This window comes from Macrobrachium nipponense, chromosome 39, assembly GCF_015104395.2.
Source record: "Macrobrachium nipponense isolate FS-2020 chromosome 39, ASM1510439v2, whole genome shotgun sequence".
Taxonomy (NCBI): domain Eukaryota; kingdom Metazoa; phylum Arthropoda; class Malacostraca; order Decapoda; family Palaemonidae; genus Macrobrachium; species Macrobrachium nipponense.
In genome coordinates, this window is record NC_061099.1 from 17,736,197 (window position 1) to 17,763,152 (window position 26,956).

The 26,956-nt window shown below is 43.0% G+C and overlaps 1 protein-coding gene and 1 pseudogene across 1 annotated transcript; one reads left to right on the plus strand and one right to left on the minus strand.

The window, feature by feature from the left end:
* Positions 1-277: 277 nt before the first annotated feature.
* LOC135210163 (peptidyl-tRNA hydrolase 2, mitochondrial-like) lies at positions 278-10,923 on the plus strand (annotated as a pseudogene).
* Positions 10,924-10,994: 71 nt separating this feature from the next.
* Positions 10,995-16,670, minus strand: LOC135210164 (proteasome subunit beta type-1-like). Its single transcript, XM_064242990.1, is given in 4 exon segments — positions 10,995-11,250; positions 14,614-14,682; positions 14,684-14,769; positions 16,267-16,670. Coding segments are annotated over 4 exon segments (423 nt in total). The 5' UTR covers positions 16,397-16,670; the 3' UTR covers positions 10,995-11,112.
* Positions 16,671-26,956: the final 10,286 nt, after the last annotated feature.

A 26,956-nucleotide genomic window follows, 5' to 3' on the forward strand; every position in this document is an offset into this window, starting at 1 on the left:
AGTATGTATATTTACAGTATTCAGTTATAATTATCCTTTTTTGTTAGTCATTGAAATTGAATTATTTCCTGTCAATTATTTTTTTTAGATATAAATCATAAATATAAATCATAATTAATCAGTAAGGAAAAAACTATAGTCTATGAAAGCCCTGTCACCGGCTGTATTTTCTTTCAGTTTTGTATGGCAGATCATAAAGATTGGCGCAAATGTCAGAGTGAGGTTAAAGACTTCCAATCCTGTATTCAAGATTACAATAGAAGAAAGAAAGACGAAAACTGATACAGTAGTATGATTTCCATCTACATTCCATACTACGTTATTTAAAGACTTTATACAAATCACCTCTTTGGTAGTTGAATCATCAGCTTTAGAGAACAGTAGTCATTGGAGTGTATTACATTTTTATTCCAATTCATAACCCTCAAAATATTGTAGAGGGCCTGTAAAGCAATGGATTCTAACAAGAAATCTGCTGATGCATCAAGTATTATGAACATTACATTGATGGCAACCTGCTTCCTAGCGGGTATATATGTTGGTCGCAAGCTGAGTAACACTGTCAGGAGAGTGTCATCTTTAATATCAGTTGGCCCAAGCAAATTGGCTCTGGTTGTCCGAAGTGATCTAAAAATGGGTCGAGGTAAGATAATTTTAGTTTATTAATGAGTCTATTATAATTTTTTTTTTTTTTTAAGATTTTGGAAACCCTTTGATTATAAAGAAGATAAATAATGTAAGGAATAATCCTTAAAGGGTGAGACATAAAATTATTTCTCTTATGATAATGGTGAGGAAGTTGATTAATGGATAGGAGTATACTATATATTACAGGTAGGTTATGTAAGAGTTACTGTTGACAATTCATTTTGTTATAATTTTCCTTTAGAAAGAGATATGTTGTAATTAGTACTTTTCAAAATGCAGTTTCATTATTATGGATTGAAGCTGAATAATTACAAATACAGTAATAGTTTTGGATATTGTATAAGACTGACTTTATGACCTTGTGTATACTTTGTGCATGGTTGCTGTATGAGTTGTTATAGTATAGTACTGTAATAAGATTAGTCCCTTTGTACTCCTAGCCCCTAAGTTTGAATCAAACTTTCATAATCTGTAAAAGCTATAGCTTCTGTAGCTAAATTAGCTGGGCTATCTTTTACTAACTTTTTTTTTTTTTTCCTACTTATTATTTTTTTTTTGTCGTACCCTTTTGTCTCACCCTATCAACAGCAGGTAAGTTATGTAACAGTTGTCAAAACATCTAGGAATAAATGAACTTTGGACAATTTATATAATATACTACCTGCTGTTAACAAGGAACTCCTTTGAGAATGAGAAACTGCAATATAAACTTAGTAGCATCCAGATGGCCATTCATTTGAATGAAGTTTGTATAAATTAGAGTCTTCTCTCAAGATATTAGTGTTATTATTAATACATTCATAAGGAAAAAGTTCAAGACCACAACCTTGTATACAAAGCCTTCACTGATTAGAATACCTGTGTGAGAAAAAGGGAGCAAAATAAGTATCGCCTATAGAATGTAACAATTTTACATTATCTTTCCAAATGAATGAAGTAAGCTTGGGTATACTACCCCATAGGGAAGTGATCTCAAAGTGGAAGACTGAAGTAGAGGCTATGGCTCTTCCTAATATGTCATTAAGCCTAAAGCAGCCCACACACGCTCAAATTTTTGGTCAAATTTTTTTTATGTCAAATTATTTGACGGTTTGACGTTCGCCCTACACGCTCAAACTTCTCATCAAATTTTCATTTTGCTCCCGAGTGTCATAATGGATGCATATACAGCGTTGGCTCTTGGCTCAGCGTTGAAGAGCACACAGAAACGAAAGAGACGAAAGTGGGCCCAGCAATGGTATTTGTGTCGTGAACGATTTGGTCATGCTCCTTTATTAAATGAACTGAGAATTAGTGAACCTGATGTTTTCAAGAACTTTCTTCGCATGGACGGAGAATCATTTGACAAACTATTAGATCTTGTGAGACCATATATAACCAAAGAAAACACAGTTTTAATGTTCCAAAGTTGTGGTAAACTTCTATAAACATCAATAAGCTCAAGAAGAAATTTCTTTTCATGTTTTGTTGGAGCCATGATGACGATGAGCCGCGCACGTCCTCCTCAGATTATGTCTAATCACTAACTAATTTGCGCAAATTATTGCTAGGTACCACACACGCACAAATTATTTGATGTTGGCTCAAAAAATATCTTCTGAAATCAGATCAATAAAAAATTTGACATCAAACCTTTTAGGCCATCAAATTACGCCACACACGATCAAATTCATGTCAAATAATTTGACATAAAAAAATTTGAGCGTGTGTGGTCCGCTTAAGGGAGCTAATCTCTTATGGGGTATACCCAAGCCTACTTCATTCATTTGGACAGATAATGTAAAATTGTTGCATTCTATAGGCAATATATACTTTGCTACCTTTTTCTTGCACAGGTATTCTATTCAGTGAAGGCTTTGTATACAAGCCTGTGGGCTTGAATTTTTTTTTATGAATGCATTAATAATAACACTAGTATCTTGAAAGAAGACTCATTTATACAAACTTCATTCAAATGAATGGCCACCTGGATGCTGCCAAGTTTATATTGCAGTTTCTCACTCTCAAAGGAGTTCCTTGGTAACAGCAGGTATATTATTTAAATTGTCCAAAGTTCATTTATTCCTAGATGTTTGGACAACTTATACATAGCTTACCTGCTGTATACATATGACTTATTGTTTAGAAAAGAATACTATGACTTATTGTTTAGAAAAGAATACTATAGGGTAAACATCAATGACATCAAAGAGGGTAGAGTTTGAGAAGGGGGTTGACAGAGAGAGAATGAGAGGGAAAGGAAGTGAGAGTAGACGAAGTGTTAGGGAAAAGAAAGAGGAAAAAGAACAGGGAGGGTTAGAGAGAGAGAGATGGACAGACAAGAGGTGTTTGGGAGAAGAGAGAGAGAGAGTTGGTATTAGTGAGAAGAAAGAAGGCAAGAGAGTGATGGTTGGAGAGAGTAAGAGAAAGGAGTAAGAGGGAGAGGAAGAGAGAGAGAGAGTGAGTAGAGGGGGTGTTAGGTAGGAGAAAGATGGAAAAGGTGAGAGAGAGAGAGAGAGAGAAAGTTGGTATTAGTGGGAAGAAAGAGGGGAAAGAGACAGATGGTTGGAGAGAGTGAGAGAAAGGAGCAAGAAGGAGAGGAAGAGAGAGAGTAGAGGATGTGTTGGGCAGGAGAAAGATGGAAATAGTGAGAGAGGGAGAGAGTTTATCAGTTGTCATCCAGTTATCCCAAACAGCGCTGGGTTGGTCAGCTAGTATCAAAGGTGAGACATCAGTTGTTTTAGATTTTTTTCTTTTCAGGAAAAATTGCTTCTCAGTGTTGCCATGGAACTATTGCAGCGTATTTTAAAGATGCAAGAAAACAACCCCAAACTCTTGCAAGCATGGTTAGATTCTGGGCAGCCAAAAGTAGTGTTAAAAGCAGCTGACTTGAATCAACTTCATGAGTTATCAAAGGTGTGTACTTTGTTTTTAAGGAACTGTATTTGTGTATAAAATACAAACCCTTGTTTTGCAAATGTGTAAGTCTGAGTATAAGCATAATTGATACCTTTAACATTTATAGTTACCTTGTCTGTGATGTAATCACTTAATGAGACAGTACCTTGTTCATCATCAACCGTGATTTTATCTATCCATTTATCCAAGGGCTTATTATGAAAAATGACACATTTTTTAATTTTATTTTTCAATGCTAACAAACATTAAGATAAATCTTCTGGCACCAGCTGGAAACCAGTTAAAAACAACAAAATATTGTATATGCAAGGGATCTGTGGCATCTGATATGGAGCTGAGGTGGAAGCGAGTCAGATACCATGCTTGAACCTCGTGACGTACCTAGTTTTTCCTCCAGCCCAGGATAAGACATAAGAGGGGTGTCTAGAGGTGGGCAGTCAGTGTTAAGACTCTGGTTTGTTAGTCATCAAAAAAATGAAAATAATAAAAAAATATGTAACTTGTTCATACACGGAACAAAGCTTCGGTCTTAACATAGGATAGGCTTGCCTGGAGGGAGGTGTGAGAATCCTGAACTGAGCAGATCACTCTTCATAGAAATGAGGATTCTAAGGAAGAGGACCCAAGCCTCTGAAATGTTAGATATATGGTTATCTAACTCCTGGTCCCCTGTTACATTCAATGTAACATGTCCAGGTTCATTGTGTATACGTATGGAAGTCAAAGAACTATATCTGATCAAGCAGCAAACTGTGTCAGCCACATGAAATGGATTTGGCACCACTCCTCACTCCCCTTACTGGAGAGAGGAGTACTCTCTTCCACACTATCATCTTAGGCTAGATACAAATTGTCCTGCCAGGGGCATTGGATGAGCTACACAACTTGTTGAGCAGCCACCACTGGACCCAAGGAAAAGTGTCCAAGGACCTGTGGGCAATATCCTTCAGGTAGAAGGAAGTGAACCCCTCTTTCTTGTCTCGGCTCATGCTAACAAAAAGTCTGCGACACCCAAGTCTTAGGTAACAAGTCCTTTTCATATGACATTGCAGTGGTCTGATGGGAGTAAAGTAGTAATTCTTGAGGGTCATTGTTAACAAACTCATTAAGGGAAGGAATGGATAATGAGGCAGATCTGTCATTTTGAACTGAGGCATTTTGAATTAGCCACAAATTCTGGGACAAATTCAAAAGCTGCTGACCCTCAACCCCTGGTGTCTTTTATGTCGTAATCTAGACCATGGAGATCTCCAACGCTTTTCGAGGAAGCCAAGGCCAGAAGGAAAACTCTTTTCAAAGTCAGTTCCCCAACAAATGGAGCTTGAGTGAGACTACTCAGCATCAGAGTAAGGTCCCACGTAGGTGGTTTGAGTTCCCTAGGTGAACAAAACTGCTCAAAGCTCTTGAACAACATAGAAAATTCCCAGTTGAAGTGATTTCCATGTGTTTCAGACAAAGAACTAATCCTAAGGCAGCGCTGTAGCCCTTGACAGCAGAAACAAAGGAGTTTCTCTGTTTTGAGAAAGATCAGAAAGTTCACTATGCTGAACAGAAGTTCTGAGTGGAGAGAAGCCCTGTCAACAACACCAGTCACAGCAGACATCAACAACACCAATCACAGCAGACAGCCCATTTGTCCTAGTACACAGCTGATGAAGATCTCCTGAGGTAGCCAGACATCTGTGTCACTGCTCTGTGAGAAAGATCTCTAGCTCTTAAGAGATACTGGACAGCCTGTAGCCATGAAGCGATAAGGACCCTACCAATTGGTGGTATCTCTCCACACGAGTTGGTAGAGAAGGTTGTTCCAAGGGGGTAATCTCTCTTACCACTGCTGAGAGAAGAGATAGAAGGTCCAGGAACCACTCTGCTTGGGGCCATAATGGAGTTACTAGGGTCATCCTGAGATTCATGAAATCTATCACTCTGTTCAGCACATGACGGATCAGGCAGAATAGAGAGAAGGTGTAAATTTCCAGGTTGTCCCGAATATGCTGAAGGGCATCCTCCACACCAGCGAATGATCTGGGACCACCGTTCCTGAACAGCGTAATACAAAACTTAAAGCTGGATCTTGATTCCTTAGAGACAAGAAGAACTAAGATACTTAGGCACAGAACCAGTCTGGTTTTACTTGAATATATAAGGCTAGGCAAAGTTAGGAGTTTTACCTAACCAAACCCAACCCAAACTCTTGAAGAATGGTTAAATCATCCTCCTGTAGAAATCATAAACCTGACCATGCTCCATGGTATTGAAGAGCTTGTTTGATAGTGATAGGTTTGAACTAGCTAGGCTAGGCTAAGTAAGTCACCAAACCTCATCCCACTTCCTCATCTGCCTTTAGCCAAGAAAATCCAAAGGTGTTCTCGAAGCCTTTCTTGGTCAGTACCTAACCATACCTAACCCCGTTGAGGAGAAGGTCTGATCCATAGAGCTGTGGAGTTTGAAAACCCAGTTACACTAGGAAATTACCTTGTACAATCAGAATTAATTAATTCATACTAATTAAGCTCAGGAATTCAAAGATTAATATTCACATAGGAACAATGTAGATTTGAATATAAAAAATGAAATGAGAATTCTTCTTACCTGAAAAGGGTAAAAGTCTTTGGGTGAGCACAAAGACTGTCAATTCATTCAACCTCAATAACCAACATTATGAAAAATGTAAAGTTGGAAGGTCGATCTCATACGTATACGACATGGAACATCCGTCAGCCATTACCTATGTGACCAAAAGGCATTATACAGAAGTGTTCTAAGGCCATGGTTGAGGTCGATGGTCCCTTCCTACACTCCATCTTGACACAACCCCACACCTTCAACTATGGTCATGTGTTGATCTACAGTTTTATAGTCACATCCAAGGATGTGTGAACTCAAACGTCGAGCACCATCTCTCCAAAAAGATGAGATGCTGAGGAGTGAGGCCTAAAACCCGACTGGAAGAATACCTGCATGAAACTGAGGCACACACTTGTGTCTCTTCATGGATGTGAGAACTGGAACAACAAGCAGAGGGCCTCCTGGGAGAACATCAGCGGGCAGGACACACTATGACAAAGTCAGGGAAGCTCAATCGACGAGGAGACAATGACCTAGCCTGAAAACACATCCAAGGTTGTGCAGAAACACTCACATCTGTGTCATCTGGAAACTTGTAGAAGATCAACAAGGAGGAGTTCTGAAAGGATGGTAACTAAAGTAACAGACGTTCAAACAAGTCCACAACAGTCTAGGGTAGAAACGTCCATGGTCGTGCAGAATCACTCACGTACATCAAAGGAAAGAGCATCATTCCTTGGCTGGATGCCCTTGAATCACGGGAAGACAAATGTCGAGCTTTGTCACGAACATGCCAGCGTTGAGGTGATAAAGCCTATGCTTGTAACACGTCCCCAGACCTCCAGAATCTCACGTCCAACGAAGAAAAATGTATCGGCTGTCTGGCAGGAATGTTTGCTAGAATCTCCACAACTGCTTCTATCTTGAACCAACTGTTGAGAATCATCGGCTGAGAGTTCCAAAGAAAACTGAGTGCATTGTTCAAGCTGAACCCCCGGTCTCAGCCAAAGCTGAACGCTCAAGACAAGCATCCTCCAAGTCTCGGATTTCCAAAGAAACCAAAGAACATGGACAAGCTACTGAGTCAAGTAGAGGACAAACGTTGATTGCTTACTCTGCAAGAGTGTTCGTAGAGACAAGGTCGGAGGCGATACTAGTTCAGAGAATATTCCCATAACTAAAATGGGTAACACAGGTTACCACTTCAACTTAATGTATCTGAGGAAACCGTGCACCTGTTGCTCTGTGTTGCAGGGTCTTGGAGAGAAACTCACAACATGAAAACAGCCCCCAGTCTGTAGACAAGGGAGAGCACTGATAGACAAGGCCTAATCACATTACATGTATATGTGAAGAAACAGCAAAGAATTCCCAAAAACCCAATGTCTGAGGTAGCAGAGGACAGGTCATACGTCTCTTGAAACGCCGAGTCAGTCAACCAGTTATGATGTCATAAGAACTAGCCATGATGTCACAGGAGCAGACTACTCTTACAAAAGTAGAAATTACAGTCTCAGTCATATATTCAAACAAAATTGTGATAAGTTTATTTCATATATGACAAAAAGGGAACTAAAGCAAAGGGCATTGTTTGACAAAATATTGGAAGGAAGACAAAGGCCACAGAAGCAGACAAAGGTTACATCGTAGCTGTCTGTCTAAGATTGATACCCCTGAATGATGACATAAACTTCACATCCAAGTCTGGAAAAGAAGAAAAAAATGATGTCGCCCTCACCCACCCAATAGGTGATCAACCGCTAGATGGTCACCAGGTAGAATGGGCTCCCATGCTCTGAAAGGAACAGACTGCCATCAGATCTGACTGGGTTCCAAACTCCCACAACAGCAACAAGAAGTTGGACAGTACGTGAAGCAACACTGGGAGAACTGTCGTGCAAGAAGAAGGCAGGGAAGTACAGAGGGGCGAAACAAGATCTGAACTGTAGGGCTTGAAAAGAAACAAATAATATGCCTTCCCCCTCAAAACAGGAAGAAACCTCCCGCCGTAAGAGAGAGAACAATATATTTATATCTAAGGGAAGGGAGTGAGCCATAAGACTAACCATCCCCCAACAAGACAGGAAAGAGACGAGACAGTAAATTCTGACTGGTCCTGAACAAGTAGTTGGGACCAATGCTAATATAGAATTTCCACCTTTAATATTTGTATTGAGGAAGTGGAGGAAAACTTGCTGTGTTAGGAAGATGAATCCTTCCACGAAGCCAAAATGTTTCAATTATCTTGATCTACACAAAATCTAAAAAGGCTAAAACATTACCAAGTTCTCAGAAATTGTGTTGTTTGAAACAAAACTTATGTATCTAAAAAAAAATAAAAATAAATGCAAACCTAGAAGGTGTTTGAAAAATAACAGCAATGATATAAAGGGAGAAAAATTCCACACACTGCATACTATGCAGTATGAATAAGTAAATATATCATTAAAGACAAAAAGTAAAACATATTGAAATGTCTTAATATATCAAAACTACACAAATGTTTCTATCAAATTAACAAAGGAACAAGATGGTGCTCAGCCTCCTCTCTCCCCGAAGAAGCAATACCCCCCCCCCCCCACCCCCCCCCCCCCCAAAAAAAAAAAATGGGGAGTATTACGTATACATAAAATTAATGGTTGACAAAACAGTAGGAATAGGCTTGGAGGAGGATGGAACCCTTCCGAAGAAGTGCCCCCCCCAATTATGTTTCTCTTCATAGAAATTCTTCCACTGCTCAATAGGGCAGGAATGACAGCTGCTGCAAGTTGTATGGGCGTCTGTCCTAGAGGAAGTCAGGAAGTGTGAGGAATCCGTGATACAGTACAAGCAGAGAAAAAAAATGACGGGCTCAGGACAAAAACCGTCTTGGGAGAAGGAGAGCAAGAGCGAACGTCCGCTCTCCAAAGCGGTTGAAGAAAGATTAAATACATCAGGAGGTTCAAGCATGGTCTCTGACTCGCATCCACCTCAGCTACGTATCGGATGCCAGATGCCACAGATCCTTGCATGTACATCTTTTGTTGTTAATCGTTTTCCTGCTGGTGCCAGATTTATCTTAATCCTATGACCAAAGGTTTTTTCCACATATGAACAAATTACCATTTTTAAATATTTAAATAATTATATTTATAAGACTGCAAAAGACCACAACATACAGGTTGAACATCCTGGTTGTTCAGATGTTGAGAGCAGGTGCCTGGCAATGTAAAACTATTTAAGGGGGGGCGACATCCTCAACTACTTGGACATTTTTGCCTTAGGGCCTGTGTTGACTTCTCAGCATTGTGTGGCTTGTTGATTTCGTTTGGACAAGAAAAGCATCTTTCTTAAGGTTCACGGTTGGCATAGGTCAGTAAGTCAATGAGTTGGCCTACTTCCTTTCTCCCCATTTTATGTAGAATATCACCTTTTTAAAATTATTATTAATAGGTAGGGCTTAGTTTTTCCAGACCTCAGTGTCTCAAGTAGACTCTTCTCAGCTGGTTCTCAGAGATTAATCCTGAGAAGAAGAAGGGGAGAAAAAAAAATAAAAATAAATAAAAAAAATTTACACTTTGAGAAATCTGTCTTATTTAATAAATTTGTCATTAATTGAAAAATCTTTGCTGGGTCCAATTTGGGCACTCAATAAGTAAATGCTGTACTGTCATGGATGTTTGATGTCTATTACACTTTATTGGATCAGCATGTGGTGTTGGCATTAAGTGACCATGCAAGAATTTTGTGTGTCCTATACGGAGCCTTGTTAGGATGTCCTCCATGCATACACTTCAGTTTTTGTTTTTAAGTTTATTTGTGGTTGGCACTGAGGCCCATTCTCTTTTCCAATCCTGGTAAATCAGTGGTTTAACAGATGTTATCCAGTCTGACACTGGGGCATGTGTATTTGTTGGAGGGATAGTGCAGGCTAATTTGACAGTGGAGTCTGCATTTTCATTTCCTTTTATTCCCATGTGTGCTAGGATCCAACATATTTCTATTGATAATCCTGATTGAAGGAGTTGATGAATTTTTATTTGTATTTCCTGCACTATTTGGTTTACTGATTTATACTGTCTTATAGCATCTATAGCACTACGTGAGTCACTGAAAATAACACACACACTTGCTTTTGCCTCGGATATCATATCAAGAGCCATCTGTATGGCTGTGACTTCAGCAGTAAATATTGATGATATTAAAGGTTGGCTTCTTTTGATTAACATATTTTTCAAATATGCAGTTTATATGTTGATGACTATTTACTATAGTGTAGTAATTTGAGACATGCTCAGAGAGGAAAATCTACCCTGGATGATTATTTGGAACATCGTAATGAATTTCAGAGACTGTCTTTCTCATCTATTTTCAGCTGCATGGAATTTATTCTGCAATTTTTTTTCTTTTTTTACTTCCAAGTTGCTTGCATATCTTTCTTGCACTCATTCACATGAGAAACCAAGATGTGAGCTACAATGTATAGCCATTTTTCCCATTACAGTAAATGGTACAAAATGAATGAGAAAGTTTGCTTGGCAGTGTTGTAAAAATTCTGAATGAATAAATCTTACTAGTTACCATGAGCTTTAGTGTACAGATGAATGTTTAAATACAGTAAGTATTTAATTTGAGCTTCATTTTACATATTTTTATGTTTTCCCCCACAGGCATCAAAGTTACATGGTGTACAAGAGGTTCTTGTAAGGGATGCAGGCAGAACTCAGATTGCACAAGGCTCTGAAACTGTATTAGCAGTAGGTCCTGGGACTGTGAAAGATGTAGATAAAGTTACAGGAAAACTCCAATTATTGTAAAGCATTATCTTGTTAAATACATATTTTTAAGTGCTCTCTCAGGTCATGTGCACACATGGTAAACAATTTGTATTTAAATAAAAATTAAAACTACAAATTTATTAATGAAAACCTGGTAATCACATTAATGAAGCAGTTACATTAGAAATTGTATTATTAGAGAAGGCTGAACAAACATAATAGCAAAAGGATTAGGAAATTCCTAATCTCTTCGAAGTTTAACAGTTTCTTCTGTTGTTCCATCCTTGGTAATAGTGTATATGATAACGCCATCACCAGTATTGATGTCTCGTTCAGCAGCAGAGACAAATGAATCGTGAATTAACTGGTGTGCAAGTTCCTGAAAGCAAAAATAAAGGAATTAAGAATAAAAAATAATTATGTTGGTAGAGTTTTCTGATATTACCACAGAAAAATTTGACTGAGCTTTGTAGAATTCAAGCCAAATTCTCACACAGATCGACCCTAACAAGAATGCCAAGGCATTGTAAATAAAGATAAAGCTATAAGCACACACTCGCATCTATACAACATTTATTGATCCACACTAAAAAATATTAAACATTGATTCTAATAGAAATTAAAATGAAAACAAAATCTATAACAAATATCTCAAAATCTGATAAGATATAAAATTTTGATAATTTGTTAAATTTAAGAAAAATATTTAGCAAAAACCCAGTAGTATGTTAAAGATAAGGTAACCTACAGCAGCAAAATTATGAATAATGAAAAATTGTGGAACACTGATGGAAAAGTATAAACAATGTAGTAATTCGGAGACAGCAACAGCAGACTATTAATGTTAATGTGTACTTTAAATAGTACTACATAGAACAATGAGAAGTATTAAGGTATTGGCATGTGAATTGGAAGCATCCAAAATCTTGAAAGGTACAAATTGATACAACTGCATTCTGTTGCACAAGAGTAATACATGTGATTAATGGGATTGTAGTTCTAGTGAACAAATAATATGTGAATCCACTGTATAGTATACTTGGCACAAAATCAAGCACAGCAATGTATTTCAGTACCAGTATTTTTTTTTTTTTTGTTTTTTTTTTTTAACCAATGAATTTATTGTGCAACTTACACTAAAAAATCCAGCAGATCTCATTCTTCGAACAATGACTTACATTTTTATATAACAAGAACATGCTTATATGGCCAGCATTAAATAAAAGAGGCAAGAAAAAATGTAATATACAAAACAGTGATCCATTGTTACTTGTAAATAAGTATGAAATAATAGTATTTTTCTCAAATAAGTGATTTGCGATATTAAAATGAAATATATATTGAAATAATGTAAATTTTTCCCCTGCATAGCAGTTTAACCCTCTTACGCCGATTGGACGTATTAAACGTCGAGTCAAAATGTCTCCCGTATGCCGATTGGACGTATCATACGTCGGCTCAAAAAAGTTTTTTTTTTAAAATTCGCAAAAAGGAAAAAAATACTTATAGGCCTACCAGCCAAAAACTTTTGTATCACGCGCCTTGGGGGATGCTGGGAGTTCACGATCAAGGCGTTGTTTGTTTTTACAATCGCTACGCAGGCGCGCAAGCGCGAATTTCTTTCTTATCGCACTAAAAAGTATCAGTGACACATCTCGGAAATTATTTCGTCACTTTGACATAATTTTTGCACCATTTTAAATTATCCTTTACATGAAGTATTATATATGAAAATGTGCGCAATTTCATGTAAAATACAACAAAAAAAATACTCATGATTGTAGCTTTTATCAATTTTGAAATATTTTCATATAAATAACGATAAGTGCAAAATTTCAACCTTCGGTCAACTTTGACTCTCACAAAATGGTCGAGAAACGCAATTGTAAGCTAAAATTCTTATATTATAGTAATATTCAATCATTTGCCTTCATTTTGCAACAAATTGAACGTCTCTAGCACAATATTTCGATTTATGGTGAATTTATGAAAAAACTTTTTCCTTACGTTCGTGCGATCTAACTCTTCCAATAAATTTTTTCGTGCGATTGTCCTCATGTTTGCACCCTTTTAAATTTGCCGTTACATAAAGTTTTATATATGGAAATGTGTGCAATTTCATTGCACAATACAACAAAAAAACCCATGGTTGTAGCTTTATCAGTTTTGAAATATTTTCATATAAATAACGTTGTGCAAAAATTTCAACTTTCGGTCAACTTTGACTCTACCGAAATGGTCCAAAAACGCAATTGTAAGCTAAAACTCTTATATTCTAGTAATATTCAATCATTTACCTTCATTTTGCAACGACTTGGAAGTCTCTAGCACAATATTTCGATTTATGGTGAATTTATGAAAAAAAAAAACATTACGTTTGCGCGGTAACTCTTCCGAAAAAATCAGAATTTTTTTGTGCGATTGTCGAAATGTTTGCACCATTTAAAATTAGCTGTTACATAAATAGTTTTATATGAAAATGTGCGCAATTTCATGTAGAATACAACTAAAAATGATTGAAGGTTGTAGCTTTTCTCTTTTTTCGAAATATTTGCATATAAATCACGATAAATAGAAAAAAAACCACGTTCGGTCAAATTTGACTCTACCGAAATAGTTGAAAAACGCAATTGTAAGCTAAAAACTCTTTACCGGCCTAGTAATATTCCGTCATTTTTCTTCATTTTGAAACAAATTTGAAGTCTCTAAAACATATTGTGATTTATGGTGAATTTTTGAAAAATATATTTACACTTCACCTCCGCGCGCCGATTCGAGGCCGCAAGACTCCGAAATACGTACATCGCATTATCCTAATATTTGCTCCTTTTCATATTAGCCTTTTTATAGAGTTTCATATATCAAAATGTGCGCAATTTTATGAAGAATACAATAAAAAATAATTGAAGGTTGTAGCTTTTTCCATCTTTGAAATATGTGCATATAAAAAAATATATATATTAAAATTTCGACATTCGGTCAAATTTAACTCGTCCGAAATGGTCGAAATCTGCAATTCTAATCTAAAAATCTTACAGTATCGTAATATTCAATCATTTGTCTTAATTTTAAAACAAATTGGAAGTCTCTAGAACATTACTTAGAATTACGGTGAATTTTTGAAAATAACATTTTTTTACGTCCGTGCGTTACGAATTCGTACATCATTTTGTGATAATATTTTTCCGGTGTTGCTTTTATTGTTTTACTATGTATTATATATCAAAAGGATTGCAATTTAGTGTACAATACAATGAAAAAAAAAGTAACTTGTTAGCTTTGACCGTTTTTTGCACAGTGTGATTTGAATACAATTATCTATGAATTTTTTTTTTTCGTTACCATATATCGCATTATTTACATATGATAATGATATTATTTTTCATTTCTGATGATTGCATACTAAACTTCAGGCAATGAAAAAAAAATGAGCCAAAAATGAACTCTTAATCTTCAAAACTAAGCGCGCTGTGAGTTTTGAAAAAAAATATTTTTCCGGTTCCGCGCTCACTCCAAACCGGCGCCGGCATACAGAGAGGTTTTGATTTTAGGGCTTCGGCGTAAGAGGGTTAAGTATCATCAAGAGGCTGTAAGAAATATGATAAAAGTACTGAGCCATACTGATATACTGCCATCAAATTTTGCCCATAGTCTCATTCACTAAAACACTTGCTACTAAGTGTATACTGACCTTTGTACCATAGCTTGTACTACTTCAAAAACTACTATGGCAATAACTTACCTTGGTCATCTTTGGTGGTTTTCCATCCTTTATGTTCTTAGCTTCAATCTGGTTGTCCAATAGGGCTTGGCATCTGTGCGACTGATGCTCCAGCAGCACTGAATGTGAGCTTCTCCATGTGACCTACAGGGTCATAGTGATATACAACACCCTTACCTAAAAATGTAAACTGTACTTTAGTGTCAATATTCATTCAGTCTGGCAGTTATGAAATCAAAAAATCAATAAAAGAACTGCATGTCAACACTGGGTGAAATAAAACCAACAAAAAGACAGAGAAGCCACTTTGTAGGTGAAAAATATTGTTAAGAAGCAAGAGTGTGATAAAAAATGTCTGTAAACAAATTTCAATAATTCCGCCTACCATACACAATCATAGCAACACCACTCCTCTTTCACAAACCATGAACTACGTGAATTTGCTAAAACTACATTTCCATGTATAAGATGACCTTTAGATAAGATGAGGTAAAAAATTATGGCAATTTTTCATGAATTTCTCTCATGCCTGTAGTATAAGAAGACTGCATTGTATCCTTGGCAATTCGAAATTAATTAAATAACAAAGCTGATTCTATATAACATTTTACCTACACAGGTTGCCTAAAAGGGAAACCATTGTTTTGTTTACGTTTCGCTGCCAATCACTAACAACGCAGATAAAAGTTGATTTCATTGATATGGAATTTAAGCTAGATTTGTTTTATCTTCACCTTTTGTACTTTTCAAGCTAGATTTGGACAAGTATCATTAATTTTACATTCATTCTACGTACATCACATAAGCTTAAAGATGACTACAAGAAGTTGATATGCTGGTGTTCCTGCTCCTATAATTAAGCACACTGTGTCTAAGAGTCAGGAGGTGAACAGTTAGCCATGAAAAATACCAAGTTCCTTGAATATGCCAATAATATGTAATGACAAAAATGGTTTTATTACCTTTATTATCAGTTTATTTCATAATGTGTATCTTTTCACGTAAGTTGGTGCTTACATCACTGAGGGTAGCCTACCAATAAACATCACTTAGAATTCAAGGTTTGATTTTTAGGATGGTAGTATTATGAGAAGACCCCCAATTTTTAGGGGTGGACTTTAGGATTTAAAGGACTTCTTAAACACAGAAATATTGGGTAACCCTAGACTCCTTACAATAAGATTTTATAATTTACCCATTGGGTTTTTCAAAATTGTGGAAAGATGCTGTTCTTAATATAGTGCTTTACATGTGAAATAATGAAAGGGATGCAAAACCCAGTATGTATATGAGCTAATGAGATTATTTTCTTTTATCATTTATTGTGAAAAATACGGAAATTCACACAACCAAATAGTACTAAAGTTTCAGGAACTATCATTTTTGTTTTTTAAGGAGGAAAAGATATTTAAGAAATATTATTGATAAAATTAAGCATATATAAAGCTATAAAGCATATTGAAGCAAAGTTTGGAAGCACCAAATCAGGTGCATTGAGTAATGCAGGATACAATGTATGACCACTTAATATGAGAGAGCAGTACTGACGCCCAGAGCCTAAACAGACAACTCTAATAACCCACACAAGTTCTACGGACCAATGTTTCAGTGTACGATCAATACCTGGGAAATTTTTGCCAACATTAAGAGAGGCAACCTTCATATATCACATACCTTCTTCATCCAGGCCAGCTAAGATGTTAGAAACATAGTATGGAAAGAATCTCTTCCAATAAAGCATTGTTGACAGTAGTTGAGCAATAGCTGTTGTTGACATTACATCATGGTGCTCATGGGAATACATCTGAAATTAATTTTCCAAAATTATCCATTCAAGTTACTTCTGAATACAGTATCACAATAAATATATTAAGAGTATTAAAAATTCATCAGCACTACAAAACTGTTGAAGTCCATTATGTATGGGTTTATTTTCATGTCAAACCCAGCTAGTCCTTTTGCTGGATCTATTACATTAGCATAGTCCAACACAAATAGTACATTAAAATTTCAACTCCTTAAAGACATATATGCAAAAGGATAATTAGGATAAACATGACAATTTGTCGAAAATTGCATTTTTCCTAACTATACAAACCTGAGGTCCTTTAACAATAGGAAGTAGCTAGCGGCAGCTGGAACGGTCGTAAGCTTCGAACAAGGGGAGAACGGTAGTTAACTGCTTGTCCGATCGGGAGGTAAACAAATCACTTTTGCTTTTGGCCCATGCAAAATACGCAGAGTGAGGGGTGGCATGAGGAGGGACTATATGTAAAGGACCTCAGGTTTGTATAGTTAGGAAAAATGCAATTTTCGACAAATTGTCATTTGTTCCGATACGTAATACAAACCCTCGGTCCTTTAACAATAGGAAGACTCACTTCTTGGTGGGAGGAATCTGAGTCTTTGATGAACAGACTGGTGTTCGTCCATCCCTGGAATGCCTCCCTGGTCGTAAGAGCGAGGGAGGGATCCAAGCCTCTGTCCGATTGATCGGGGTGTGCACCGCAGGATCAATGGTCAGACCTCCGGGCCGAGTACTAAGAGAGAGGCAAGCGTATCTCTTTGTACCAGCATTGTAAGAACTTTTTCCTTTACATGAGCAAATGTAAAGTAATGGGTTTGTCTCATGTAGGCATCCACTTTCTCCCCCTTGTTGGAGAAAGTGGTGGATATACACTCCTATCTCTAGTTAAAGAGATAGGATGGAGCTCTGTTGAATAGCTTACCTGCATCTGACTCCCTTCCAGCAAGGTAACGACCGTATCCCTCTGCCCACAGGTAGAGGTAGAGAAAGATGGTGAAGAGAAGCCAGTCACTCTCTCATTCGCACATTCATTCTCCCAGTCATACCAGGAATCGATGCTGTTCTGCCTGCTCGGGTGCTGGGTAAGCTTACACAACGTGTTGAGCAGCCACCACAGGTCCCAAGGAAAAAGTATCCAAGGACTTGTGGGCAATATCCCGAAGGTAGAAGGACGTGAGGTGGTCTGGTTGGCCCAGACACCTGCCTTCAGGACCTGCACCACGGAGAAGTTCTTACGGAACGCTAAGGAGGGTCCGATACCTCTGACTTCGTGGGCTCTCGGTCGGAGCGTACGGATGTCGTCGCTACCATCAGCCTCGTACGCTCTCCTGACCCCTCACGCAGCCAGAAAAGAAAGCGTGTTCTTGGAGACTTCTTCTTGGTAACCCCAGTGCTAACGAAGAGGCGTCGACACTCAGGCCTGAGATGTCGAGTTCTCTTCAGATAGCGCCGTAGCGCCCTCACAGGACAAAGCAGCGATCTCATCCGCATCGTTATCGGTGAAGTCCAGAAGGGAGGGGATCGTGAAAGACTCGAACCTGTCGTCAGGGATCGACGGATTCTGAGTTCTTAGCTACGAAGTTCGGGACGAAATCGAGCGTCACAGATCCCCAGCCTCTGGTATGTTTAACATCATAAGAAAGGCCATGTAGTTCCCCTACTCTCTTCGCCGATGCCAGGGCCAGCAAGAAGAGGGTCTTGAGAGTCAGATCCCTGTCTGAACGACTCTCGGAGTGGCTCGAAGGCTCTTCGAGTCAAACTCTCCGAAGTTACGAGAGTCATCCCACGCAGGGGGCCTGAGTTCCCTGGGTGGGCAAGACCTTTTCGAAGCTCCTCATTAGCAAGGAGATCTCGAACGAATTCAGATGTCCAGTCCCCCTCAGTTTTAGGACGAGCGCCAGTGCTGCTCTATATCCTTTAACTGTGGGTACTGAGAGGAGCTTCTCTCGGCGAAGAAACACAAGGAAATCCGCTACCTGCTGAAGAGTGCTCTGAGAGGAGACAGACCCTGTCTACAACACCAACCACAGAAGACCGGCCCACTTCCCCTGGTACACAGCTGCAGAGGACTGTCGGACGTGTCCAGCCATCTCTGTTGCTGCGCTACGAGAAAAGCCTCTCGTTCGCAAGAGATGTGGATAACAGCCAGCCGTGAAGTTGAAGGACTGGACTGCTTGTTGGTACCGTTCTACGTGTGGCTGGGCTAGAAGGTTGTGCCAAGTGGGTAACTCTCTCGCGCGTCCGCAAGAAGAGCCAGCAGGTCCGGATACCAAACGGCTTGCGGCCGTTTGGGAGCCACCAGGATCATTCTGAGATTGGGAGTGACCAGCGCTCGACTGATCACTTTCCGAATCAGACAGAAGGGAGGAAAGGCGTAAGCGAAGAGGTTGTCCCAGGGGTGTTGGAGAGAGTCCTCTGCAGCTGCCCATGGGTCCGGCACAGCTGAGAAGAAAACCTGAAGTTTTCTGTTGTGCCGGGTGGCGAACAGGTCTATGACCGGTCGCCCCCACAGGTTTGAAGAGCCTTTTACCGCTACGTCTTGGTGTAGAGACCATTCGGTCCCTATCACCTGATCCCGACGGCTGAGCTTTTCTGCTACTACATTCCTCTTGCCTGGAATGTAGCGTGCTGACAGCTCTATCGAGTGAGCCGTGGCCCACTCGTGCACCTGCACCGTCAACTGATGGAGCGGAAGAGACACTAGCCCCCCCTGCTTGTTGACATATGCCACTACTGTGGTGTTGTCGCACATCAACACCACTGAGTGTCCCACCAAGCGGTCCTGAAACTCTTGGAGAGCGTAGAACGCCGCCTTGAGTTCCAGGACATTGATGTGAAGGTGCTTTTCGTGTGCGGTACCCCACACACCTGCAGTCAGCAACTCCTCCAGGTGTGCGCCCCATCCCTCGGTCGATGCGTCTGAGAACAGAAGCATCTCCGGGGGGGGAGTGCGTATGGGCACTCCTCTTAAGAGGTTCTTGTCGTCGAGCCACCAGGCTAGGTCCTGCCTCACCTTGTCCGTGATAGCCACGGGAAAGTAAGGAGGATCCTTGGCCTGATGACCAACTCTCCCTTAGCCTCCACTGGAGAGACCGTAGGTGAAGACGCCCGTGAGGGAACTATTAACTAACTTCTCCCGAGTGACGACAGATGGCCGATCACGACTTGCCATTGCTGTGCTGCCTGTTTCCTGCCGCGACAGGAACCGGCCGGCTGCCTCCCTGAATTTGGCTGATACGCAAGTCTGCGGGAAAAGGACCTGCCCTGCCACCGTGTCTATCAGCATACCCAGGTACTTCATCTTCTGCTTGGGTTCGAGATCGGACTTCTCGTAGTTTATCACGATCCCCAGATCGCGACAAAACTTGAGGAGTCGATCTCTGTCCTGTAGCAACTGCGAGCGGGGAGCTCGCCAGGACTAGCCAATCGTCGAGATACCTCAGAAGACTGTATCCCGTGCGAATGGGCCCAAGCTGACCAGAGTGAACACTCGCGTGAACACCTGTGGGGCGGTTGAGAGACCGAAACAAAGTGCCCTGAATTGGTACACCGTCCCGTCGAAGATGAAAGCGGAGGTTACTTTCTGGAGGACTGATGGATGGGTATTTGAAAATACGCGTCGCCTTCAAGTCCACTGAAAGCATGAAATCGTTCCCCCTGATAGAGTCGAGCACCGATCGTGCCGACTCCATCGTGCCGCGTCGTGCGACGAAGCGGTTCAGGGGAGAGAGGTCTATCACCGGACGGCCCAGCCCCCCCCCCGATGCCTTCTCCACTAGGAAGAGGCGGCTGTAAAAGCCCGGTGACTGGTCCTCCACGATTTCTACAGCTCGTTTCGCCAGCATGGTCTTGATCTCCTGTCGAAGAGCGTTGTCCTTTGCTGATCCCCGGACATAGGTCTGTAGGTGGACCGGATTGGAGATGAGGGGGGGCCGAGACTCGAAGGGTAGTAGATATCCCTCCCGAAGGACGTTCTACTACCTAATCCAGGTTCTCCGGCGCCGTTAGCGCTGCCAAGAATTAGTCGCCCAATGGGCCTGTCGCTAGAGGCACCCCCCCACATTCCGGCAGCAGGTGAGGGGGAACGCCGTCCCTAGCGTTTCCCACCTCGTTTCGACTTCTTTCCAGCACCCCCTCGGGGAAAGGAGGGCTGGGAGGAGGGCTGGTTGCGGCCTCCTCTAGCAGAAGTTGAAACTACAGGAGTCTTCACACGGGGTTTGGACGGTGCCAACCGTCTTCGCCGCCGTGGAAACGCTAGCCAAGCTCTTTGGTTGGCCGCAGTCGCTCGAGATTGCCCAGTAACCTTCGAGACTGCCTGGTGAACTATAAGCGGTCACTCTCGTCAGTGCGCCGCCTTTCCACCGCAGCGTCCACCATCTCTCCAGGGAAGAGAGCTGGGGAACTCCTAAGATGGTCCATTTCGAAGCCCACCCGAGTGCCGCCTCACGCCCGGCCCCCTTGGTCACTCGGGTAAGGACTGCGTCCCTACGTCGAAGAACCAAGTTGGCCCACAGGTTAGCAGTCTGATGGGCGAGGTAAGAGATTGCTCTTCCTCCAGACTGGCACAGTCTCCTAAAAGAAGCGTCGTCTTCGAGAGCAGAGCTCCCAGAGCCGGCCGCTACTTTGGATATTGTGAGGGACCACAAATCCAACCAGGAAAGAAATGCCCTGGAATGCTGCCATAGCGGTAGATTCCAGGGCAAGTGCCTCCTGCTGCGAGAACCATAGGTTCTCCGACAGGAGAGCTGCTGCAGGGACACACCTGGAGTCAGCCTCGCTAACTCAGGGTTAACCTGTTTCGGCAGTATCGGGTCTTCCGAAGGCACGTAGAATCGCCTCTGCCGCTGTAGAGGAGGAGGAAGCAGCTTAGAAGACCGTCCGGACTTTAGCGAGTCCTCCCGTCCTGAGACGAGATTCTCCACCTGATCCAGGACCGAGTCTGCAAGCTCAGATCGCGGTAACCCCACCATCATTTTGGGTTCCCTCTTGGGACCCCAAAATGATTCGAGCCGGGACGTGGGCGCTGCCGGTGGTAGCGGCGATCCTTCCGCGAGGTCATTATGCAGACGCATCAGCTTAATGACCTCCGCAAAGTTCCTCTGTATCTCGGGAGTTACAGCGTCTTGTGGAGTAGGACCGTCCAGTCCCTCCAGCAAGAGCATATCCCGCGATACTCCTCCTTCAGAAGGAGGAACAGCGACAGACCCCTGACGGTCGCCTCCAACTACTTGCGCGTACGTTCTGGTCGGTCCTAAAACCGTGCCTGAGCCGTACGGCGTCATAGCTGGGTCACGAGCGGCGCACCTCTCGTGATCGCTCCTCCGTACCTCGCTCCTCCCGGTATCGCCCGAGGAGGTTGAAGGTACGGGAGAGGCAGACCTGACGCTCCCCCTCGCTCGCTGGCATGACCAGCGTGCGTGGAGGGCATGACTGCTGATCGTCAACTGCCGCGTAAAGGTGACGGTCGAGCAGCAGGCCTAGCCTTGCCGCTCGCCTGGGGCGATTGGCTCGGGTCTGAGGAACGTCGAGACCGATCTCTAGCGTCAGGCGAGCTGCCGCTGGTCACCTGTCTCCGCCGGTCCCATCGGGAGCGGCGGACGGGTGACCCTGCTAGGCTCTCTGTCGCGCCGAGACCGGCCAGCGTCCTCTCGGCGCGTCAAGAACGCTGGTACCAGCCGTGGCTGGTACCGTGCGGCCGTGGGACTCCTTCCTCGCCTCAACCCGTGGCCGGTCAGCGACCGTCACGTCAGCCCGAGCAGCCAGTTGATCGCTGCGAGAGCGTCCACTGGCCTGGCGAGAGTCGTGTGCACGACTCTCGCCAGTCTTCTGCTCCGCGCCGCTGTCTTGACGGCGAGCGAGCTCAGGCGTCAAAACTTTGGCTGACGGTCTTCTTTGGAAGAGCGTCCACTCGGTGCTTCTCGCGAACGAGAAGCGGCCGAGACGGAACCTGGTTTAGCGGCAGAACCGCTAGCACCAGGTGAGGACGCACCAGCCGAGGCTGGTGCACCTCTGGTCCCCGTCGACTTCTTCTTTGCAGAAGAAGCGACGGGCCCCGTTCCTCCCGAAGGAAAAGGAGGACCAGCAGAAGAGCTCCCCAGCTCTGAGCCGAGCCGCCGGGCCCTTAGAAGATCCCGAAGGAGTCTTCTTATGGGGGAGGATGGCAACCTTCTTCTTCTTCGGCTGTTTAGCCTTAGAAGTCGAAGGGGAAGGAGAGGCAGCAGACGACGAAGAAGACGACGAAGACGACGACGACACCTTCTTCCTTTCTCTTCTTCTTCGCCAGGCTCCGCAGGACAGACGTCAGGTCTTCCATCCAGGAGGGAGCCGGGGCAGTTGCCGAAGCAACAGGGCCCGACTGCACCTGTCCGGAAAGACCTGAGACTGTGACAGCACCACCAACAGCAGGAGCAACAGGAACAGGTCCGGGAACAGCAGGAACGGCAGGAACATCTGAAAAGTGAATGAGCAGCAGGCCCCTGATCTGAAAAGGAATGAGCGGCTGGGACAGCAACAGGTACGGCAGGCACGGCAGGTACCACAGGAGAGCCAGGCGTCCTGTCGGCAGCTACCGTCATCCTCGGCACTGGCGCAGGTCCAGGGGGGTACTCTTTGGGCAGCGGAAGTCCGGGGTCGGCAATACAAAGAACCCAGGTGGTGGTGGCACCGTCCTCTTTGACACGGCAGGAATGGTTTTTGGATCGCAGCCGTGGGTGTCACCGACATGATATGTGGTGTGTACACCAGATGCGGTGGCATCTCATATGCTGGTGTCGAGATTGTGGTTGTTGTAGTGGTCACCGCACCATGAGTGACCACTGCCGACCCCGCCAACCGCTGAATCAACCCCTGTATGCTCCGGCATCCCTGCAGTCCCAGCGACTCCCACACCTGTCCCAGGTCGTCCTTCGCTGATGGCACACCTGCGGAAGCAACAGTCGGGTTAGTTAGAGGGGTTTCCTCACGCCTGGGGGGAGAAGAACCCCCCCCCAGAGCGGACGGAAGACCCCGAGTACAACTGGACGTCCGGGTAGCGGGCGCCCTCATCCACACTCGACGGATCGAGAGAGGAGAAGGACTCCGCTACCCCCCCCGCAGGGGAAGGCGCAAACAGTGGGGGCTGGCCGGGGGGCAGGAAAGAGGACGAAGTGTCCGTTACCAAAGGAGTCACTGGGACTTTCCGATGACTTCTTGGGCGGCCTAAGTCTCTTCCTGCCCTCGTACAGCCACCCACTGCGCCTCGGACCAATTCATGCATATTACACAGGGCTCGTTGCGGGAGCACTCTCGCCCCCGACCAACGAGTTACAAACCTCGTTGAGGATCTACATCGACAACCGATCTAAATCCCCCACATCTACGCCCCCTCCAGCCCGGGACACACTCTACGGGCGACCGGGGGGCGTGGTGATATCTCCATTTCTTCTTCACTCATTGCAATGATCAACAAAAGAAATGCAAAAGTACTTACAATCACTCTGATTTATACAGAAAGAGAGGGCAAATACTCAAACTCAAAGCAAACGACAAGCGGGCAGAGCGATGACGAGCACGTCCTTCCCACACCACGGCCGAAAGCAAAAGTGATTTGTTACCTCCCAGTCGCGCCGGCGCGCGACGATCGGACAAGCAGTTAACTACCGTTCTCCCCTTGTTCGAAGCTTACGACCATTCCAGCTGCCGCTAGCTACTTCCTATTGTTAAAGGACCGAGGGTTTGTATTACGTATCGGAACAATGAAGTTTTCATAATAAAACTAATATTGTAATACTTACCTGAACACCTGAATTAGCCCTGGTCACTGACCAGCCCGAACTATATCCCCACATATTTACCCACTAAGTGGGTAATTTTAACTGTCAGTGTTACCAACGCTGCAGGTAAAATCTAGTCAAATGAGTTACCTGTGTAACCGTTGGCAACGCTGCCGCAAATACCTGCCACCAGTGGCCTGTCTCCTCATTCCTCAATTGAATCATTCACTATCAAATTGAAGTGGGGAGGTAGGGTGGGAATCATTCAGGTGTTCAGGTAAGTATTACAATATTAGTTGTTTTTATTATGAAAACTTCATATTGCAATACACTCCCTGAAACACCTGAATTAGCCCGATTAACAACATTTAGTCGGAGGCGGGGTCAATCTCATCAGCCCGACCTGTCCACAGAACATACGCAGGTAACTCATAAGCAACCTAGCATGTATAAAAGCATGTATCCTCACCTAGTTATCTAAACTCGGAGGTGAGGATGTTTGCAAAGAAAGTACTTCAACATCAGTGTTGTGTTTAAGGTACTGTCTAAGTCAGAAGTATCTCCCATGTGATAAGCTATACTACTTATTCATGGAGGTAAAAACAAATCTCCTCACTGGTTGTCCAGCTCAGTAGGTGAGGATGTTTGCAAAGAAAGTACTTCAAAGTCAGTGTTGAGTCTAAGGTACTATCTGAGTCAGAAGTACTTCCCATGTGAAAGCTATACTTCTTATTCATGAGGAAAAAAAAAAAAAAAAAAAAAATCTCCTCACCTGGTTGTCCAGCTCAGTAAGTGAGGATGCTTGCATAGGAAGTACCATACCGTCGGTGTCGAGTCCTAAGTACCGCCTGAGTCTGAAGAACCTCCCATGTGGTATTCTATACCTCTCATGTATGGAGGGGAAAGTGGTGAACCTCCCATGTGGCTATGTAGCCTCTCATGTATGGAGGAGAAGTTGAGTGTGCAGGACCTTCAGTTCTCTACTGCTCCACTGATGTAGATGACTTGCCTGCTGAAGAAGTAGTAGTTATTCCAACATGACCATCGGGATCTGCCTAACCTCAAGGGCCTAAGGGTGGGCACACACTGTCTAAGCTGGACCAACAGAAACACTAGAGTTCATTAGACTATCACTGCCTCCCTAAACTTCTAACACCATAAAGTTCATTTAGACTATCACTGCCTCCCTAAACTTCTAACACCCTGAAGTTCATTTAGACTATCACTGCTTACCTAAACTTCTAACACCCTAACTCTACTAATCCAACTATAAAAGTTACCGCAACGACAGGACCCCGAGAGTAACCTCTCTGAAGAAACTGAAATTCCTTAAGGTACGGTGTTGTGAAAAACTCACAACTCTCTCAAAAAAAAAAAACCACCTACACAATCGCCGACAGCGAAACATTCCTCTGGAAGCCAAAGGGTAGCCCTCCGCATACTTGCGCCCTTGGATTGACTAAGAAACCCATTCTTATGAGTGTCCGGATAGCGCTGAGGCAATGATTTAACAATAGTCCCTCCTCTCCTTGCCAAGAACATAGCATAATCCTCAGAAATGTTAGTCTGGTATGCAAACCCCCCTCGAAACCAAAGTGAAGAGGTTATCAAACAGTCCAGGCTCAGAGAAAACACCCATCAACTCTTACCACATTCGCATAGTGTGGCTGTGAAAGGTGTCCTCCAAATACGAGCCTCATGATTCGTAACCCTTACCACACGAATCAATGAAGGAACCCAATAGAGAAAAAAAACCCTCAACTGACTCGTAACCGGAAGTAGGACTCCGACAGAGGAGTTACCCGCTAGCTCATACAGAAAAATGATGCTAGCTTAAGTCATTCCCCAAAACTGCCCGACTCGCCGAAACCAGAACTACCCTACTTGATGTTTGAGAGATTGCTGGTTTGGTTGAATACAACATATCAAACATTACTTGAATTAAACTGAGTACCTCCAGAGACCTGGAATGGCGGAAGGATGAATGGACAAAGTCCACAATCCGTTATACGCGCTCCTTCGCCGGAGAAACAAACACACCAACTAACTGCAACCGAGTTCCCTCTCTTCAACAAAAGGTATCTATCCTCTGTCAGAACCTGTCCGGCCACACCGGAACAGGAAAAAAAAAAGGAGAAAAGCCGAACCCCGACAAGAGCAGCACCCAAGAACCCGGAACCTACTACACCTGGCTGCTCGATACCAAACGACATAAGATCCCATCATATCTGAGCCTACCGATCCGATTGCGCAACGGATATACCAACAAGAAGATGATAAAAAACTCCTGTGCAAGTCCGTACTCGACTGCGCACCCCGCACTCCCCCCAGACATCATGATGTAACCCCTGCTGTCCGACCGTTGTCCACCTCACTCACAAGAGCGAACTGTCTGTCACCAGTTCGCAAAAACTTGTAAGAGTTAGTCACTCGACTGCGGATACCCTCACTACCCCGTGACGATAACGTTACGCCTGAGCCGAATATACCTTGGCGATGAACGACCACACATGCGAGTCACTCCCATACTGTTGCGCCAAACATGTACCAACCAAGACGATGACCTAACCTTGAACCAGTCTCAATTTACTGCGAAACTCCGCACTCACCATTGACTATGACACGAGACCAGGACGACTACAATAGGCGAGCAACACCCCTAAAGAGCGAAGAAGTCGCAAAACGCGATCCAACTAACCCCCTTTACCAATACGTACTAAACCTAGACTGGAGTCCGGAGCAAGTGAGGGAAAGAAGTACTCCCAGACACGGAATCAAGGTCGAACCCACCTTGAAAACCCCATAA